The sequence below is a fragment of the Phaseolus vulgaris genome, chromosome 11, assembly GCF_051622355.1.
Source record: "Phaseolus vulgaris cultivar YP4 chromosome 11, ASM5162235v1, whole genome shotgun sequence".
NCBI lineage: Eukaryota > Viridiplantae > Streptophyta > Magnoliopsida > Fabales > Fabaceae > Phaseolus > Phaseolus vulgaris.
Window position 1 is genome coordinate 44,088,018 of NC_143508.1, and position 21,062 is coordinate 44,109,079.

The 21,062-nt window shown below is 35.9% G+C and overlaps 1 protein-coding gene and 1 pseudogene across 2 annotated transcripts; both read left to right on the top strand.

The window, feature by feature from the left end:
• The first annotated feature begins 1,257 nt into the window (after positions 1-1,257).
• Positions 1,258-12,217, top strand: LDL2 (LSD1-like2). 2 transcript variants are annotated; one of them, XM_068623101.2, is made up of 3 exons: positions 1,258-1,355; positions 1,469-3,231; positions 11,000-12,217. In XM_068623101.2, the coding sequence occupies exons 2-3, from the start codon at positions 1,698-1,700 to the stop codon at positions 11,698-11,700; spliced, it is 2,235 nt and encodes a 744-aa protein (XP_068479202.1). In that variant the 5' UTR covers positions 1,258-1,355; positions 1,469-1,697; the 3' UTR covers positions 11,701-12,217. The 2 variants fall into 2 exon arrangements, with proteins under 2 accessions (XP_068479202.1, XP_068479209.1); XM_068623108.2 differs by having other exon boundaries at positions 1,285-1,355; positions 1,438-3,231.
• A 486-nt stretch (positions 12,218-12,703) lies between these two features.
• Positions 12,704-13,204, top strand: LOC150023278 (large ribosomal subunit protein eL37 pseudogene; annotated as a pseudogene).
• Positions 13,205-21,062: the final 7,858 nt, after the last annotated feature.

The following is a 21,062-nucleotide window of genomic DNA, read 5'->3' on the forward strand; positions in this document are numbered from 1 at the left end:
AAAAATATAACTTAAATAAATGAGTAAAATGTTGCAAAATAATACAATTTAGATAAATTAGTAAAATTTTAAATGTTGGTAAATAAATGTTTCCAAATATACAAAATGTAGTGGTGTGAAATGGTAAGATTATTTAGTTTTTTTTAATATAAATAATGGAAGAATTTATATTTTAACTTTTATTAAATCTCTCTAAACAATTTAATGTCATTTATATAATTATAATTTTTATTTAACCAGTATTTTCTAATTTTAACTAAAGTTCCTCTCCGATCAAATTGTTAAGAACTGTGATCCATACAAAATAATCTGAACTATAAATCGCTTAATTTATCTGCAGAATTTAAATTAAATCACAATCAACTAAAATATTAAATTTCACAATAAATGCCTTCAGCTACTTAAATAAACTGTACTACTCATAAAAGAAAAAAAAAAGAATTAATTGTGCACTGCATCACAATTTTCATTTCATTTAATAATACGAATTTGTAAATTTTTAATCCTACCATTTTTTCACACCAAAACGCGTTAAAAAATTTATTCAATTAAATGCTTTAAATATTTTTTTAATGTTCACTGCATCACAATTATTAATTCATTTAATTTTTAATTTTTTAATCCTACATTTTTTTTCACACCGAAATGCGTTATAAATTTACAAATCTCTCCAGTTAAATGCTTTAAATATTTTTTATTTTTAATTTTAGAAGTTGGTTTACCTTGATAATCTTGTAATTAGCTCAAAAAAGTTTCTATCAATTATTTCAACCATATATTCCTTTTAATTTGCATTCTTTTAAATTATTTTTTTTAACAAATTTATAAAACTTTTATAATTAAAAATAACTTTATACTATTTAAATATTTTTTATTTATCATGGATATTTTAAAACTTTTATATGAAAATATTTATCCAGGATAATCAATTAAAATACATTTACTTAAATAATTCAAATATCCGAAAATTATTATAGAAACTAAGTTGAATTTATGGTTGAACTTTTATTTATGCTAATATGTATTCATAATTTGAATTTATGTTGAATTCATTTTGGAAAAGTAGGTACATTACAAAATCTAAAAATATATTCTACTATTACTGAAATTCAAGATTCGAGATATATTTTCGCATTCTAAAATGGTAAGATCTTAAAAGGATGAAAACATAGGGTACAAAAAGTAATTTCTTTTGTATTGTGTGTTACAATAGCCCAATAGTCCCAATAAAAAAGTAATATATATTCTATCCTTTTTAATAACAAACAGTTATATCATTTCTTTGCTCCCTTTACAATGGTGCCCTTCTCACTGTTGCAGGCGACTCCATAGAAGAGCTTTTACGCCCAATCACTGTATGCCCTTTTTCTATCTTTTTCTTCCCTTTTGCATTCTTGGTTTTGTTATGTTTCTCAGTGGTTTCAAACACTTGCACAGTGATGTAAAGCTTTTCCTTTTTGCTGCGCAGAGGAATGATGTAAAACTGTTACGAAGGTTCTTCCAGAAAGAAGAGTGGAAATAATTGGGATAGGATTGTTTTGTTTGGCGTTGATTGGTACTGGTGAATTGTGCATACCCTTTTGCACAAATCTAGCGTAGTTTGCTGTTCCATGCAGTTGTGAAAACAGTTGAATAGAAGGATAGGCACATTATTGGGTTTGGGTTTCTGGTGATTTTTGTGAACTCCTATCATAATAATGGAATCCCCGGCTTCGAACGGATCGGTTTCGAAGCGTTCGCTGAGGAGGAAAGTGAATTTGAGGAGCTATGATGAGGATCTGATGGATGAGTTGTTTGAGAAGCAATTGGGGGGTGGCTTGAAGAAGAGGAGTAGGACCAAAGAGGATTTGGAGAAGGAGACTGAGACTGAGGCTATGATTGCGATGTCGCTTGGTTTCCCTATTGATGCTTTGCTTGAGGAGGAGGTTAGGGCTGGGGTTGTGAGGCAGTTGGGTGGGAAGGAGCAGAATGATTACATAGTGATAAGGAATCATATATTGGCTCTGTGGAGGAGGGGGAATGTGAGGTTGTGGTTGAGTAAAGGGATGATTAGGGAAACTGTGAGCAATGAGTATGAGCATTTGATTAATTCTGCATACGATTTCCTTTTGTATAATGGCTACATAAATTTTGGGGTTTCACCTGCATTTACTTCTCAATTGCCCGAGTCAAATGAGGGGACTGCTGTTGTTATTGGAGCTGGCCTGGCAGGGTTGGCAGCAGCGAGGCAGCTGTTGTCGTTCGGTTACAAGGTGGTGGTTTTGGAAGGCAGAAATCGGCCTGGTGGGCGAGTTTATACTCAGAAGGTAGGGCGTGAGGGAAAATTTTCTGCCATTGATGTTGGTGGGAGCATTATCACTGGCATTCATGCTAACCCTTTGGGAGTTCTGGCTCGACAACTTTCTATACCACTTCATAAAGTCAGAGATAATTGCCCTTTATATAAGCCAAATGGGGCACCGGTTGATACAGAAATGGATGCAAGCGTTGAATTTGTATTTAATAGGTTGCTTGACAAGGTTATGGAGCTGAGGCAAATTATGGGTGGGTTTGCAAGTGATACCTCACTTGGTTCGGTATTGGAGACTCTTAGGAAATTGTATAGCGTGACCAGAAGTACTGATGAGAGGCAGTTGCTTGATTGGCATCTTGCAAATTTGGAATACGCAAATGCTGGGTGCCTTTCAAATCTTTCGGCTGCCTATTGGGATCAGGATGATCCGTATGAGATGAGTGGTGATCACTGCTTTCTTGCTGGAGGGAATACGAGATTGATAAAAGCTCTATGTGAAGGAGTTCCTATTTTTTATGGAAAGACTGTGAATACTATCAGATATGGGAACGAGGGTGTTGAGGTCATTGCTGGGGACCAAGTCTTTCAAGCAGATATTGCCTTATGCACTGTGCCTCTTGGAGTTCTGAAAAAGAAGGCCATCAGTTTTGAACCTGAATTACCTGAAAGGAAACTGGCAGCAATTGAGAGGATGGGGTTTGGGCTGCTGAACAAAGTTGCTATGGTTTTTCCTCATGTATTTTGGGGGGAAGATCAAGACACATTTGGATGTCTCAATGAATATAGTCATCAACGTGGGGAGTTTTTCCTATTCTACTGTTACCACACAGTTTCCGGAGGCCCCGCGCTTGTTGCGCTGGTGGCTGGTGAAGCCGCCCAAGCCTTTGAATCCACAAATCCTTCCATTTTGCTCCATCGCGTTTTGACTGTTTTAAAAGGTATCACATTTATTTGATGAATGTTAATAGATACTTGAATGCCTGTATTATTATTGTATTTATTTATCCAATTAGGGAAGTGTTTTGTAGGCATATTTGAACAGGATGAAACTTAACATATATTTTCTGTCTTAAAAATATAGTAAAACTGAGCATGGGCTTAAAAGAGTGATATAACATGGTTCTATTAAAAAGAGTGGAACTATATAAAATAGGATAGAATAGCTTCATAAATATTGTTTTAATTATAAAAACAGAGTTGTTAAATAGCCTTAATAACTATTGCGTTACCAAACTACTTGGATATTGAATAGCGGCCACTATAGCATTGCGGTTGCAGATTGCATTCTTCATTTGCCTGACATCTATGGCGAGTATCTGACGAATTAAACTTTGAGTTATTGTCAATTTGTCATGCATTTTATTTTTATCTGTATGCCATTTTTTATACATATATAATTGATATATGTCATACAGTGTTATCAATAATCGGTTATGGCGTCGGCCATTGGCAAGACTCTGCCATGTGGAATTGAAAAAATCCATTCCTTGCAGATATTTTTTTGCCACAAATTCATACTCTCTTCATGTAACACCATCAAACTTTGAAGCTTTCATATCTAGGTGTTCTTTTCGCTCAGCACCATGAAGCTTTCTCTTTGTTTAGGACATTTGGCTGCCACAACCTCTAAGACACCCTTTTGATGGCTTCATCTATTTGAGTCTTTTGATTACTGCAACTTACTTGCAGATCCTCATGCATGATAACACGACTGAATATGTTATTTATTTATTTTGTTTTGGGAATGTGAAATGGTGTTCATTTGGGTTGTGTTCATTTGGAATTAAACCTTTCCATTTAGTCTTTAATTTGGATATCTTTTTTATCTTTATATAGTATTGCCAAATAAATAGATTGAGATTTAATACTACTACTACTACTAAATAAATATCTAAATTATTGCTTAACTTGTAATGGTATTATTACATGTATGTATTAGTTAATTATATTCTCATACTTTGTGGAATTTATACTTTTATATTCATGGGATCTTACTTTGATTGAAAATAGCATGCTATAGTGGCATGATGCTGCTATTTGAAGATTATAGTGTAGGGTTATGGTGTCATGGTCGTTGACCACTACCGTAGACAAGATTGCTGCTTGTGCACATATTGGTCTAAACATAGCAATCAACATGAAAATGCTCTTAAATTATAAGTTTTAACATTGTGGAACTGTATTTTAGGGGGGTTTGAATGTAGCAGGGGTTTTCTATAGAGGAATAACATAGTCTTTTTTTCTTTCCTGAATCCTGAAGAGATTGCCTCTTGCACAACCCTCTATCTCCTCTACGTGTCCTCACATACATTTTCTACCTATCATCTTTGTTTTCTGGCCAGCACATAGTAGTTTGTGAGAACCCTCATTGTTAATATATTTTTCCCTTCTTGTTGCTTCTCATTTGTTGTTCTATTTTCCCATTCACTATATAGCATGCTGGTATAACCCACTTGCTCGTCCCTTTCTCTCTCTTTTTTCTTGTCTGAATTGTTTAACTTGTTTGAATAGTTATCTTGTTAGAATAGGTTATCTTATCAGTTTTGTATTACCAATTTGTTAGAATTGTTTAACTAATTTTAATATGCTAGCTTGTTAGATTAGGTTAACTTATCTATTTATCTGTCACCTATGTGTAGGTTGCGAGTATCTTTGATGAAAGGATCCATATTATATGAATTGGTTAAGAGATGATCTATCTCTTAAGCATTTTTTCTATTTTCACTCTCAAGTTGGTATTAGAGTGGGTCAATCCTACTCTTTGTCCCTCACTCGCTGTTGACCATTGTCATCTTCTCCTCCAACAAACACATAGCTGTACATCTCATCAAGTGATGTAGAACCTTGTATTTTTTAATTTAGTTTTGTCCCCACTTGCTTTCAATGCTAACCCCTTTTCCTATGGTTTCTCTATCAAACCTCAAGTTTGTCTGCCTTGTCTAGCATGACTCTTTTAAGTTGGCCCCAAAGTTAGCAATGACCTCAACTTTTTTTTCCCTGCTTGGAAAGTGGGTCCAAGTCTATGAAGCTCAGATACGCCTTTTCGATTACATGTCCTTGTGCCCGACACGTGTGGACACATATGTTACATATCATACACTTTTCTGAAGTACTAGATTAAAAACATTTTTTGAGCCTCTAACACTCCTCCGACACAATGCTAATGAGGCTAGGCACTGTGAATTTTTTTAAAAGTTAGAAACTCAAACTTATTATGTAAGTTTGCTTTATAATTATAGAAATAAGAAGTGAATTCTATGTAATAAGGAATATTTAGATTATATATGTATTATGAAGAACAATTTTATTTATCCACATATCATATCTTTATATATTGTAGAATTCTTTGAAGTTGTTAATTTGTCTTTAGATGAATCTTAACTAGAGTATCCTTTTTCAATGATGAAGATGATGGTCAAGAAGGGAGTGAAATGTCATAAATGAGTTAGATTTGTTTACTTTATGACTTTGAATGGACAAATTAAATTCACTTTTGTATTTGAGTAACAATATCTTTGAATTGTTATATTTGACTAACGTTTTTGTCGATACTTTTGAATATATAAATCTTGATTGTTTATTTAAATAATTCATAATAATGTTCAATGTAAATATGTATATGTATATATTTATTTGTGTCATCATGTCTTAGATTTTGGAGACCATAAGTATCCCAATGTGAGTGTCGTGTATGTGTTTGTGCGACATAGGTTTGAGTTCTCCTTGTCCTTTGAGTTTAGGTTTCTTATTGTTCTAGCAACAAGGTCATTTTGGCCCTATTTTTTCGGTTTTCGAACTCCAATCATAATTTTAAAGAAACTCAATGGCAAAAACTATATATATCTTGGTCAGCTTCTAGGGTACTATGGTTCCTTGGTCAAGGATATTGCGATCATTTAGAAAAAATTATAACTGAAGTGCTATCAAATAGTCAAGAGTAATGGAAAAATCTTGATTTCCAACTATGCCTTCTTGTGGAAATTTGTAGAGCAACATTTTAGAACCTTAAAGACCTTCAAAACCTGCAATTCCTTCTGTAGGAAGGTTCAAAATATTTGGGAATGATATTCAACAATTATATGATTTAGCTAGAAAGTTGACATCTTTCAAGCAATTTGATAATGACATGGTTTCTTTTTTTGCTCAAGCCCAAGCCTTAAAAGTGTGTTTGGAAGCATATTTTGTTTGATAAAGGGAAGAAACTTGATAAGTTGTGCATGGTGTTGGTCTTGAGTGCTATGGATTCAAATTTTAATAGGTCAAGAAGTTCCTTCAATGGAAAACCATATGACATGTCTTCTTCGTGCTCCAACACTGAAAATCAGTGAGTTTTGTTAGATCTTGTTGAATCTTCAATAATGGTGTTTACCGAGGAAAAAAGGAAGTGGTGGTAGAAGTGGTACTCCCTAATGTTCATATTGTAAAAGGATGAGACATACTTAAGAAACTTGTTATTCTTTGCATGACTTTCCTGACAAGGCTACACATATATCTAAATTTAAGCTAACATTTTCTGATGAGGAATTACGACATCTTTGGAGAGTGTCTCAATAACCTATATTTCTCAATTAGTGGAGAGTTATGTTCCATGGGTTTTTTTATTCAAGTGCTTCTGTTTATATTTCTGATAACATTTCCCGTTTTCATTTATTTCTTCGCCCAAATTTCCTCTCCTCGTTAACACCCCCTCATGCTGAGACTGACAATTCGTGCATGGGACTATATATTTATGAGTGGTCTGATAGCGGTCCGATAACGGGTGGCCTGATAAGCCCAACTAACTCTCATTAGGATAGACTCTAAATGATTCTAATACCGATATTGGATTGTGCTATCTCAATCTCCAAGAAATATCTATCTGAGTTTACCAAGATCTTTGGTCGGATAGTGTTGACAAAGGTGTTGTTTTACTTGTGAGATGACATGGTGATCATTGCCTATAAGAACAATGTCATCAACATATACTACGAGATAGATACACCGAACACTCGAGTGATGGTAAAAAACGAAATGATCTTCTTGACTGTGAGTCATACCAAACTGTTGAACAACATTGTTAAATTTTCCAAACCAAGCCCTAGGATACTACTTGAGGCCATATAAGGATTTGTGCAGATGACATACCAATCCAGAAGACTTCCCCTAAGCAACAAAATCGGGAGGTTACTCTATATAAATTTCTTTTTGCAAATCCCCATTAAGAAAGACATTTTTGACATCCAGTTGCTAAAGAGACCATCGTTGAAGAGCAGCCATCAAGGTAGTCAAAATCGAGATCTTACTTAGGATCGGATAGATAAACATGATTGTAAATCGGAAATCGTAACACGGATCGTAAGATCCTACAAATTTTATGAAATTCATAATTGAGTCTCATAATATATAAAAGAATACATAATTAGGTGTAAGGAAAGGGGAGAGAATAGTAGGAGTCGTGACTGCAATGAGGAAGTTGAAAGGGAAGGGGGGAGGAGAGCAGGATTCATGACTGCACTGGATTAAAAAAATTAATTTTGTTGGAGAATTTGTAACATTTCAGTAAAAAATTAAATTTGCAGTAAGTAGTTTCTTTCACTGTGCAGTAAGTAGTTTCTTTCACTGTGCAGTAAGTGGATTCTTTTCACTTATTTGGGCTTTTTATCTTATTGAGCCCATATGCTACTACTGCAGCCTCCTCCATCTTAAACAAAAACCCTAATATCAACTACTCCATCTACTGCTGCCACACCACAGCCACTGTGCCACTCGCCGTCGCGACACTGTAAATGTTGTCGCGCCACCGCAACCATGTAACAAGCGCTGCATGTGGCGATTTCCAGCATCGCGAAACTCGACGATCCCACGTGAGTTGCGATTTGCAACGCCGATCCCGCGCGATCCGCCGGAATCGTATTATTCTGGTGATCGCAGATCGGCACCATGAGTATATATCATAAAATCGTACGATCTTACGATGCAACTCGCGATTTTGACTACCATGGCAGTCATGGCTATGAGGAAGCGAACATAAGTCATCTTTGCCACAGGAGAAAAAGTATCACCATAGTCTAAACCAAAAATTTAGGTATAACCCTTACCCACAAGGCAAGCTTTGAGACGACCAATGTGCCATCAAGATCAATTTTGATAGCAAAAATCCACTTGCAACCAACAACAAATTTCCTAGAAGGTAAAGGAACAAGTTTCCAATTTCCATTATTCTATAGCGTATTCATTTCATCAAGCATGGCCTGACGCCAACCAGGATGACTAAGTTATTACCTACAGATTTTGGAATGGATACAAAAGAAATAGATAAAAGACAGGTATAAAAAAGTAGAGATAGTCTATGGTAACTCAAAGTAGTATAATGTGGAAAGGGATTATGGGTTGAACATATACCTTTACGGATGGCAATGGGAAGATTAGGTTCAACTGTCGAAGTCGGAGGGGGTGGAGGTGTTGGCACTAGAAGAGAGTCAATGGACAATGGGAAGTCTGATGATGACTATAGTGGAGGTGGTGAATCTTTAGGTGCACTAGGCAGAACAAGAGGATCACAAACAATAAGAATATTAACTTGATTAGATGAAGACACATAAGGAGAAGGAGAAGATTTAAAAGTAAAGGGAAGACTTACTGAAGGTGACATCTGCTGAAATAAAATAACGGTTAAGAGAATGTGAGAAACATTTATATCATTTTCGTGATCTAGTGAACCCTAAAAAGACACATTTGTGCAACCTAGGAGATAATTTATCAAGACTATGATTAAAATTATGAACAAAGCATGTGGACCCAAAAACTTTGGGAGGTAAGGGGTGGGTGGAGAGGTTCATGTGGAAATAAAAGAGAATGAGGAATTTTTCATCTAAAACTAAAGATAACATGTGATTAATGAGATAACATGCACTAAGAACAACATCACCCAAAAAACGCTGATGAACATCACTATGGATTAAAATAATACGAGTTATTTCAACAAGATGTTTATTCTTGTGTTCAGTTGTCCCATTTTGTTGAGGTGTATAAACACATGAAGTTTGATGAAGAATACCATGAGAAACCATAAAAGTTTTAAAAGAATGAGAAAGATATTCACGCCCATTATGAAGTTTACCCAAATATTTCGCCATTGCACCATCAAGACGTTTGGGAGCAACAACTATGAGGAGATTTTGACACACCATAAAGACGTTGAGTATCATTCGTGTATAATAATTTTTCCTTGTTCCCAAACTTCTGAACATGTCTCATAGGTACTAAAAAATTGTTTTAAAGATGAGTTAATGGTAAATTTGATAATAATGCATAATTGAACATCAATTTTCAACCAATGGGAAACCTCATTTTCAACAACATGCGGGTAAGATGATCAACATAACCTTGACTCTTATGTCATAATTTAATATCCGAGGCCCAAGTGTCATAATTGGTTCCATCCAATTTGTCAATGCAGAGATGAACATTGACATAATTTGTATAAATAGACAGATCAGACATAGTGGCAATGGAAGAAGCCATAGATGATAAGGAGAGATTCAGTCACCTGCCAATTGGCGATGATGGCGGCAACTCCAACGTCGTGGAGGCGGTGGAGCGGTGACTGGAAAATACCGGTGAACAGTGGGTTCACAAAAAAATTGAACCCTAACCCTATGCTCCAGATACCATATTAAAATAAAGTAAGAAGAATAGGATAGATCCCTTGTGTATATTAAACACATAGGGTTATGCTTATATAGAAAAAAGAAACATACAAAAAATATGGACTAAGTCCATTACTTAGATAGAGATATCTAACAATATCTCATAATATCTAGCAAGAAGCAAGTCATGAATGGTGAGTTGATGATATTCCTAGAGTTGAAACAAAATGTAGTAGCAAGATCAAGTGCAAAAGCAGAATTTAGAGTCATGGCTCAAGGGGTTTGTGAACTATTATGGATGAAGATCATACTCGATGATCTCAAAATAAAATATGAAGCTCCTTTGGGTTTGATGTGTGATAATAAGTCTGCCATCAGTATTGCACACAATCCAGTTCAACATGACCAAACAAAGCACGTAGAGATAGACCGACATTTCACTAAGAAGAAGTTGGATAATGGTGTTATAGTCACCGAGTACATCCCTTCAAGACTTTAAATTGGCAGATATGTTTACTAAGGGACTTCCCGCAAAACAGTTCAAAGATCTTACTTGCAAGTTGGGAATGATAGATATACATTCACCAATCTGAGGGAGAGTGTTGCATAATTAGGAGATAATTATTTCATAATTAAGTGCAGATTTCATTTTCTATTTATTAGGACAAATTTGATATCTTTTAGTGATTTGATTTGTATAGCTTTAATTACCTATTATTTCTTGTTTTCTTTACCTATTATTTCTTTCCTTAATTAGGTTGTAAACCGTCTATAAATTGACAGTGTAATCACATTTGTAAATACATCTCAGAAATATATTTAATCTATTTCTTTCAACTATTGGTTTTGTAGGTACTAAACACATTAAATGGAACAATAATGTCCCATTCCATTTTTTTTTCTTTATGTTCTATTCGTGTCAAATGCTACCTTTATAATATTGAAGTCCTTGTTCTTGAAATAGTCTTTATATCTATTCTCCTTCTCATGCTGTCATGTATTTTTCCCATTTTGAATACTATGGATATTCTTAATTGCTACCTCATATGCCTTGTTTCAAATGTTCCTTGTTCTGCAGGGATATTTCATCCTAAAGGCATTATTGTACCTGATCCAATTCAGTCAATTTGTACGAGATGGGGAAGCGATCCCCTTTCTTATGGTTCCTACTCTCATGTTAGTGTGCATTCATCTGGTGACGATTATGATATACTAGCCGAAAGCGTGGGAACCAGACTGTTCTTCGCTGGTGAGGCTACAAGCAGGCAGTATCCTGCAACTATGCATGGTGCTTTCTTGAGTGGCTTAAGGGAAGCTTCACGCATATACAGATTTTCACGTCTGCAAAACAATACTAAGAAATATATGCCTAAGAATATTGGACCAAACCATGATATACTCCTTGAATTATTTAAGAAGCCTGATTTTGAATGTGGGAAATTTGCTTTCATTTTTTATTCTTCATCAGAGAGCCTGCCTTCAATGGGGCTTCTTCAAGTAACTTTTGGTGACACCGAACAGAGTTATGAGGAGCTGTTAAACAGCTACCAGAATTCAACTAAGTGGCCATTGCAGCTGTACACTGTACTATCCCGTGAACAAGCGCAGCAGCTACAACTAGTTGAGGGAGGGGATGAAAGCAGGCTATCATTTTTGGTCAAAAGCCTTGGCTTGAAGCTCATGGGACCAAGTGCCTTGTTTTCAGCAGGTAATACATTAGTAGCTAACATTGCGTATTCTCGAAAAGGCCGTGGGAGGAACCGCTTAATTACTTGTTAAACATCATATATCTTAAAAAGGATGGTTTTTGCATCTTGTCTTCAACTGAAACCTTGTGCTGTAGAGACACCCTTACAAAAGAATTGCTTGGAATTATCTTGACTTTTCTTTTCTGCTTCTGGGGTGCAAAGTCTGTATATAATAGACTTTCGTAGATCATTGATTTGCTGCTAGAGATAGAGAGGATTTTTGAAGGCTTGACTAGTGAGATGATTCAATTTTAGAAGACAAGTCTTCAGTCATCGATCAGTTATGTAATCACAGGAAAATTAGATGAAACTTGTTGACAGAGAGGTATTGGCAGTCCAAAAGGGGTGTGCAGAATTTGTAAACAGAGGGGTACTATTCCCCCAAGTGTATCATGTATTCAAATTTGTGTTCATGTATAAGTAGTGCTTACCTATACCACACCCCACCGGACATCACTGTTGTTATTTTTTTTGTAATTTTTTTTTCTGGAGGGCCTTTGTGCCTAACTTGTACTTGTATAATATACTAATTCCTTCTTTTACTCCTTCATTGGTTCCATACATTCATGAAAGCTTTGTTTTTTAGTATAATTGCTTCATACGATTCTTTTACTAAAGATTACAATTTCACTTATTAATTACCAAAATGGATAATTTTTTTTAAAAAAAATACTAAAATAGATAAGTCGTGTAAAGGTGATATGATTTTAGTTAAAATTTGATTACATTGAAGATGTGTTAACGTGATAGACTAATTGAAGTCATATTACCTAGTCATGACTTACTTATTTTAATAATTTTTTGAAATTTTACCTATTTCGATAATTATTTTATGAAATTGAAATGGTAAAAATCCCTCCTTCATACCTCCAATGTGTAATACTACTAGCTGGAAGAAGAATGTGAGGGAGTTACTTTTAGAACTTCTTTTTTCACGTTTGGATTGTTCAAAGAGTTTTAAGATGAGAAATGTGGCTTTCAAAAGAAGAAAAAAGTGGTTATGTTTAATATAAGTCAGGTTATTATTTGACTAAATGGAACAAAGAAGGTTAAAATATATTTTGTTTCATAAAGTTTAGCTTTCTATTTAGTTTTGTTTATGTTTTTGGTCTTTAAAATCTATAAAAGTGATGGATTTTGTGTCCTAGTTGAGGATAAAAAATGATCTCTTTTTAAATGTATGGATTAAAAAAGTAACTGTGACTTTGTTTAAATAAAGTTATCTACAGTTATATTAGAAAATATAACTGGAGCGTGAAGGCCATTAGGAGAAAGACCACTGGAACTGGAAGGATGAGGTACTTGCGTCACGTACCTCGCAGATTCAAGAGCGGCTTCAGAGAGGGTACTGAGGCTGCACCCAGGAAGAGGGGAGCGGCTGCCAATGCCTAAGCTTTGGAAGGTTTGCTCCTCGCCACAGCGTAGCTTCTACTCCTCGGATACAGATCGGCGGCGAAACCTCCTTCCGCCTCCACCGCTTTATCCTCGTCGATTCTCGCCATCCCGACGCTGCTAGATTTCGGCAACACTATCGAGACGTGGATTCGATTCGCCAACGTCGTTCTCGCTGACGCGGCTCTCACGAGCTCCGTGTAATCCTCGTCGCTAACCTAGGACCTGACCGACGAGGACGCCACGCTTTGGCTCCTGGAGAACCTTCCAGCACCTTGCTCACGTGCTGGCCGCCGCATGTTGTGGTCGAAAGGGGAGAGGGTTCTAGATTGGCGTGGCTCTGGTTCGTCAGAATTGGGTTTTTGGTTTGCTTTCAAAGCCAAATTGCCTCACTTCACCAGCGGAATAGCTGGAGGTGCGGCGCGGAGTTCTTCGCGGCAACTTATTAGCCTTCTAAAATGACGGAGGGTTCTGCGGGTTTTCTCATACCATGGGCTTGTTTGATGGATCGGGAAGTATGTCCTGATAAAAAAATATATTCTATATCCGGTCAAAGGAAGACTTTTGCTCAGGCTTTGGGAAATACATGTGACATTCCTTTGTCCCAGCTACCTACTCCTTGTATTAAAGGTGACATGTTTGTTGTCTGGATTGATGAGGCAGATTACTTGGCTGGTCTTGAGGATTGCAAAACTCATCTCCATGGTCGGATTATTCTATCTAAGGGGGATAAACCTCTTACACACCTGGATTTAACTAAAAAGTTGCAGCCGGTGTGGAAAGCTCTTGGACCATGGAAAACAATTCCTCTTGGAAAGGTTTCTATGAGTTTGAGTTCGCTTCTATAGAAGACATGCGATGGGCCCTCGGGATGGGTTCACTGAAGTTATCTCCTGGTTTATTGAGATTGTTTGCCTGGACAAAAGACTTTGTCCCAGCTACCATGAAGAATACCAAAGCTCAGACATGGGTTAGAATCTACCATTTGCCTTTGGAGTATTGGAAACCAAATACAATATATTCCATCGTTAGAGGCCTTGGTACTCCTTTGTCTTTGGATGAGCATACTATGAGAAAGAATAGGGGTATGTTTGCTAGAGTGTTGGTGGATATTGATCTTCTGTCCCCTCTCTCCGATCAACTTTTGGTTGAACGTCCAGACTTTGCTTTTGTAGCTGGTGTGGAATATGAATGGCTCCCTCCTTTTTGCTCTCATTGTAAGATGATTGGGCACGAGCTTGCTCAATGTCGGGCAATCCATGACCAGGGTCGTGTTCTTGGGCCTCAACATAAACCTTCTTAGAAGGCATCTTCTGATGAAAGGGACCAAGGGAGGACCGTGATTCCTAAACAACGTAAAGAATATAGGGAAAAAGATCCGGAGACAAAACTCGTGGAAGGCCTCATTGATAAGTTGAAAGTTGATGAAACTGGTGGAGGGGAGGATGATTTTGCAGATATGCCTCCTCTTGAGGATGCTTCAGATCATGATAGGTCCTCACCCAAGCAGGGGTTGTCCACTCCCACTTTGGATTCAATTGTTGTTATGCAAGCTAAGGACTCAGAGTCAAATTCAACAACTTTTATTGATGATCATCATGTGGAGGTATCTGTTCCTGTGATTGTACCATCTCCGTTGCGTACTACCTCTCCTCGGAGGGTTAAATCACATGCGGATACTAATGCACCAGTTCCTAATGTGAAGGTCACTGCTATTGTGACTGTACCATCTCAGTCGCCTCATACCTCCCCTCGGAAGGCTAAATATCTTGGGGATGTTAAAGCAATATCGTTGGTCCTTCAAAATCACTTTTCTTCTCTTGATGGTTTGGAAACTACAGATGTGGGAGTTGATTCTCATATTGGAGCGTCAACTATTCCCCCTACCATTGTTGGAATTAATTATGATCATATTGAAAATCAGGTTGTTTCAAAATTTTGGGCTGACTCTAATGACATGGAGGAGGATGACAGTGATAATGGGGAGGAAACAGTTCGCACTAAAAGAAAACCAGGGAGACCACCTAAGGGGACTGGTAAATCCAGGAAAACTGCTAAGGCAGTTCTCTCTACAACGTCGCAATGAAGGTCTCTTCATTTTTTTGGAATGTCAGAGGATTGGGGAACCACAAAACTGTGGAGATGTTGCTTAGTTTACTTAACCTACATAAACCTCTCCTGGTTTTTCTTGCTGAACCCATGATGCCGTACACTAATGCTTTCGACGTCCTTTTCAAATCTGTTAATATGCATTTGGTGGCTACGTCTCCTATTGTTAATAAAGTTGCTAAGCTTTGGTGTTTGTCGGTTCCTAATCTTGTCCAAAATTTCTTGGTTAATGATCAATTTATCTCTGTAACTTGTCGTCTGCAGGATAAAAGTTTTAGCTTTGCAGGTGTTTATGGTGCTAACACATACTTGTCTAGACGATTTTTATGGAGGGATCTTAGTTTCTTCACAGGGCCTTGGTGTATTCTGGAAGATTTTAATGCTATGCTCTCGGCGGATGACTGTAAAGAGGGGGTGGCTCCTAATCAGGTTTCTTGTAATGAATTCCTGGACTGGATTAATACTAATGATCTTTCTTGTATGCCTTTTACTGGATCTTGTTATACTTGGTGTAACGGAAGGAAAGGGTTGCATAGAATTCACAGAAGACTAGATAGGGCTTTATGTAATGGAGTGTGTCTGGATGAATGGGAATCTTGTTCTTATCAGGTTCTTGTTAAAAATTGTTCTGATCATTCCCCTATTCTTGCTAGTCTTGCTAGTAATTCTTTGCGGAAGGTTAGCAATTTTCGTTTCTTTTCGATGTGGTTTCAGGACACTTCGTGTCTAAAGCTTATTCATGATTCTTGGGCTAATCAGGTTGTTGGTTGTCCTATGTTTATCTTGCAACATAAGTTAAAAAGGTTGAAACTTGAGCTTCGAGACTGGAATAAAAATTCTTTTGGTAATGTTCATAATGGAGTTCTTCTTAAGCAGGGCATCCTTCTTGGTATTCAAAAAAGCTTAGAGACTGCTAGTTTGTCTGATAGTGATGGACTTCTCTGTCAAGAAAAGATTGCTAAGGAGGAGCTTGATCATGCTCTTCACTGTCAATATTTGTTTTGGAAAGAAAGGGCTAGGATGTTATGGTTCAAGGATGGAGATCGAAATACTTCTTTTTTCAATGCGGTGGTCAAAAGGAGATATAATTCTAGTGGGATTCATCGTCTACGGATTGATAATGAGGTTACGGAGGATCCTAAAATCATTGAGGATCATATTTTGGACTTTTATAAAAAATCTTTATGCTGAGTCTATTTCTAATGTTCTGGATACTGATAATATGGAAGATTTTATTGGTACTTATATTCCTGCGATGGTTTCCTCTGAGGAGAATATGATGTTGATTAAGTGTCCAGATTTTTCTGAAATTAAAAATGTTGTTTTTAATCTTAACGGTAATAGTGCTCCTGGTCCTGATGGTTTTGGTGGTGTTTTCTATCATTCTTGCTGGGAAATTATTGGGACAGATGTTTGCAATGCTGTTCAACAGTTTTTTAAACAAAACTGAGTTCTCCCTGGAATGAACAGTAATGTGGTATCTCTTATTCCAAAGGTTCAGGGTGCTGATTCCATTAAAGATTACAGGCCAATTGTTGTTGCTAATTTCAAGTTTAAGATTATTTCCAAGATACTGGCGGATAGGCTTGCACTTGTGGCTGCTAGAATCATTTCTCCTAATCAATATGGATTTATGCAAGGTAGGCAGATTCAGGATTGCATTGGTATTGCTTCTGAAGCTATTAACCTGCTTTCTAAAAAGGTTAGAGGAGGTAATATGGCTTACAAAGTTGATATTCATAAAGCTTTTGACACTCTAAGTTGGAAGTTCTTATTATTAGTTTTAAAACGCTTTGGTTTTCACCCCTCATTTGTCGGTTGGATTAGTACAATTCTCCGTTCAGCTATACTTTCTATAAGAATAAGTGGTAGTTTGGTGGGTTTTTTTCCTTGCAGTCGAGGGGTAAGACAAGGTGATCCATTGTCTCCTTTACTTTTCTGTCTTGCAGAGGAAGTTCTTAGTAGAGGTCTCTCTAAGCTTGTGAATGATAAGAAGATTTTCAATATGGCCAGTCCGCACGGTTATCTCACTCCCTCTCATATTTTGTATGCTGATGACATATTTATTTTTTGTAGGGGGGATATTAAGTCTCTTAGAAATTTGAGTTCTTTTCTTAAAACATATGGTGATTTTTCTGGTCAATATATTAATAACTCTAAAAGTAGTTTCTTCACCATGGATAATTCTCCAAGATTTGTCACCAAAATTCAAAATATTCTTTCCTGTAGTCATGGTTGTTTGCCTTTCCATTATTTAGGAGTGCCTATCTTTGTTGGTGCTCCAAAGTGTCGTTTCTTCAACCTTTGGCTGATAAAATTAAATTGAAGCTAGCATCTTGGAAAGGTAAATCTCTTAGCATGATTGGTCGAATTCAGCTGGTCAATACAGTGATTACTGGATCTCTAGCTTATAGCTTTAATATGTATAAGTGGTCTGTTTCACTTATTAAGCAAGTTGAGCAGTGGTGTCGGAATTTTATTTGGACTGGTGATATTCTGAAAAAAGGTATTGCTACCGTTAATTGGGGGAAAATTTGTTCACCTCTTGAGGATGGAGGCTTGAATATCATTAATCTTCATCATGAAAATAATGCATATCTTCTTAAGCTTGCTTGGAACTTTGCTTATAGCGACAAACCTTGGTCTTTACTCTTGAAAGCCAGGGTTCTTAAATCAAAATATGAATTTCGAACGGTTTATAGATCTTCCTCTCTCTGGCCTGGAATTAAGCAATTTTATTCTACCATTCTTGACTATACTTATTGGACTGTTGGTACAGGTTCTTTTATTAATTTCTGGAATGATAAATGGTGTTCTACTACTTCTTTAACAAATATTGCAGGGTTATCTGATGGTGTTAGCATTCCGGATACAGTCTCTCAATTTTGGACAAGTTGTGATTGGAATATTCCCTTCTCTTTACAGCAGATGCCTCTTTTTTTTAATCATATCATGATTAGAGAGGAACAGGATATTCCTAATTGGATTCTAAATGAGTCTGGTCGTTTCACTCTTAAATTGGCTAGGATTTTTTTCTTGGAACCAGAAGTTCCAGGTGGTTGGGGTAAATTCATTTGATCTTCATCTATTCCGCCTTCCAAAACTCTAGTACTCTGGAAAAATTTTCATGGGCGACTTCCTACAGATCAACATATTCAGAATAAGGGTTTGCATATATGTTCTATGTGTTCGCTTTGTGAAAAGCAAGAGGAATCTATTCAACATCTATTTTTTGATTGTTCTAACGCATTGCATATTTGGAGTTGGGTACGACAAATTTTTCTTACTTCTCATTTCTCTAATAAGGATGGTCTACTTTCTTTTATTAAGAGTGATGGTAGTCCTTTGGTTAAATTGATTAAGCTTTCGGTGATAACCTTTTCTATATGGATGATATGGCAAATGAGGAATTATTCTAGATTTCAGGATAAGATTGGGGTTTCTAAGGCTATTTCGCTAATTAAAGATTTAACTTGTTTAGTGGGAAATTCGTCTAAAGCTTCAATGAAGAATGATATGTTGGACTTCAACGTGATTAAGTTTTTCGGTATTAAGACTCGTAGTGGTAAAGTTTTTCGTCCTCTTCCTATTAGATGGGAATTTCTTTCACCAGGTTGGGTCAAAATTAATACTGATGGGGCTGCTAGGGGGTATCCTGGTCTTGCTACTTGTGGAGGTATTTTTCGTGGGAGTATGGGAGAATTTCTTGGTGCTTTTTCAGCTTTTCTTAAAGTTCAAACTGCTTTGGTTGCTGAGTTTTATGGAGTTATACATGCTATGGAGGAAGCTCAAAAAATGGGACTTACTAATGTCTGGCTTGAATGTGACTCTGCCTTGGTTTGTGCTGCGTTTACTGCTAGGACTAATGTTCCGTGGATGCTTCAGAATCGATGGAATACTTGTCTTAATTTTTGTGGGACAATCAGGTTTAGGCTAACTCATATTTTTCGTGAAGGGAATGCGTGTGCTGATAAGTTGGCTAATTTAGGATTTATTCATAGAGAATCTTTTCATTGGTATAATAGACTCCCAGCTAGTCTGTTCTTAGAATTCTTTATGAATAGGTATAATCTACCTATGTATCGTTTGTGTTAACATATGGGTTTTGGTCTAGTCCCCCCATATTTTTGTATTTTCTTTCTTTTTTCTTTTTTTTAATAATATTTTTTTTTCATGTGATGGCAGATGATTGTTGTTACTTGAGGTGTCAGCTTAGCTGAGATGTCAAGTTGCATAGTGATGCCTAACACGAAAACTTTATATAAAAAAAATAAAGTTATCTATAAGTTACTTAAAGAAAAGAAAAAAAATAAAATAAAATGCATTAGTCAATTTTTATAAATAAAATTAATTTATGTATTTTGAAGTCGGGTGGTTGATTTTAATTCTTAGAAAAATTGAATTTCTCTTTGCTTTCTATTTATAAAAGTTCATAGAGAATTTATATTTGTAGTATGTATGCATAAATATGAGTAAAAATAATCCACATTTGCAATCTTATCATTGGGCATCTTTGTCCATTTCCTATGTGTAAATTTTGAAAAAATATTATGGATTATAGAATTCACAATAAATATTTTTTGAATTTTATAATCTAAGATGTAATTTAAAAGAAAAACATTTTAGTTTGTTGAATCTAAAATAGATATACTTTTTTTAATTCTACCATCTAGAATATGTAAATAAAAAAAAACATTCTAAATTGTGGAATTTAAAATATATTTTTTAAATATAAAATTATCTTTTGGTCTGACTAATAAGAGTGTGAAGAGAAGGAGGTGCAGGAAGAAATGCCTCTTGATATAGAATACATAAACAACAAGATTACTATAGATCTATAATGACAAATTTAGAAGTGAATGCAATTATTATTTATCACTTTCGCATTTACTAATTAATATATATATATACGATTTTATAAAATAAAGATCACAATCTAATCACTAATAGATACTGAAAGATCAAAACTATTAACAATGAACGATTGTTGAAAATTGGTAAAAGGTTTCGTACTTTATAAATGGGCATTGATATTTTGACAACTTGATTTCAGTTGCTTCAAAATACAACATTTTGACATGATGATTTTAATATTAAATAAATTGTGTGTGGAAATTTTATAAAAAATTTGCATTTGAAATGTGCATTTCTGAAATGGGATCTGCGAATGAAAATTGTTTGAAATGTGAGTTTGAAAGGTAGGAGGATTCTCGATTTCGAAGGAAGAACATTTCGTTTGAGGGTTGTGGATTGTGAAGGTAGACCATTTATGTTTGAGGGTTCTTGGTTGTGAACGAAGAGGTGCGATTTTGAGGGATTAGGGTTTTCGATTAGGACGTTTTCGATTGTGGCAGTTTTTTAAGGGAGAAGGAAGCATAGGAGAGGTGCGTTGTCATCTTGAGGGGTTTAGGGTTTTTGTTTAAGAGTGTGATTTTGATTGAGGTATGTATTTTGGTTCGTTTGGTACAGGGTTATTTGTTTGATTCTTTTGTTATTGCTTTGATTTTAGTTTTTTAGCGTTGAGTGTAGTGTAATTTCGTTTGTTTGTTTGGTGTTGTGGTTTTTGAGTTTTGAAGTTTGAATGGATTTGGATTTCATTGTTTTGTACTCTGCGATTTTGGGACTGGTTTTGAAGTTTTTGTGTGTCCAAAAGGTTTGGGATTGAGTTACTCGTGATAGAATTTATTGTGAATGCTAATGTACTGAATTAGTGACACTGACATGGGGAAGTGGTGACCCTTTCTTTTTTATGTGGTGACCTACTAAGCACTTTTTGCACTGTCATGTTGTCTTACCAGTGTTATGTTTGCATATCCTGTTTTGGTGTTGTGAGGGTTGAAAAGAGAGTCCAGTGAAGTGATTGAAGGTTAGCCAATTGATTATTGTAAGGGT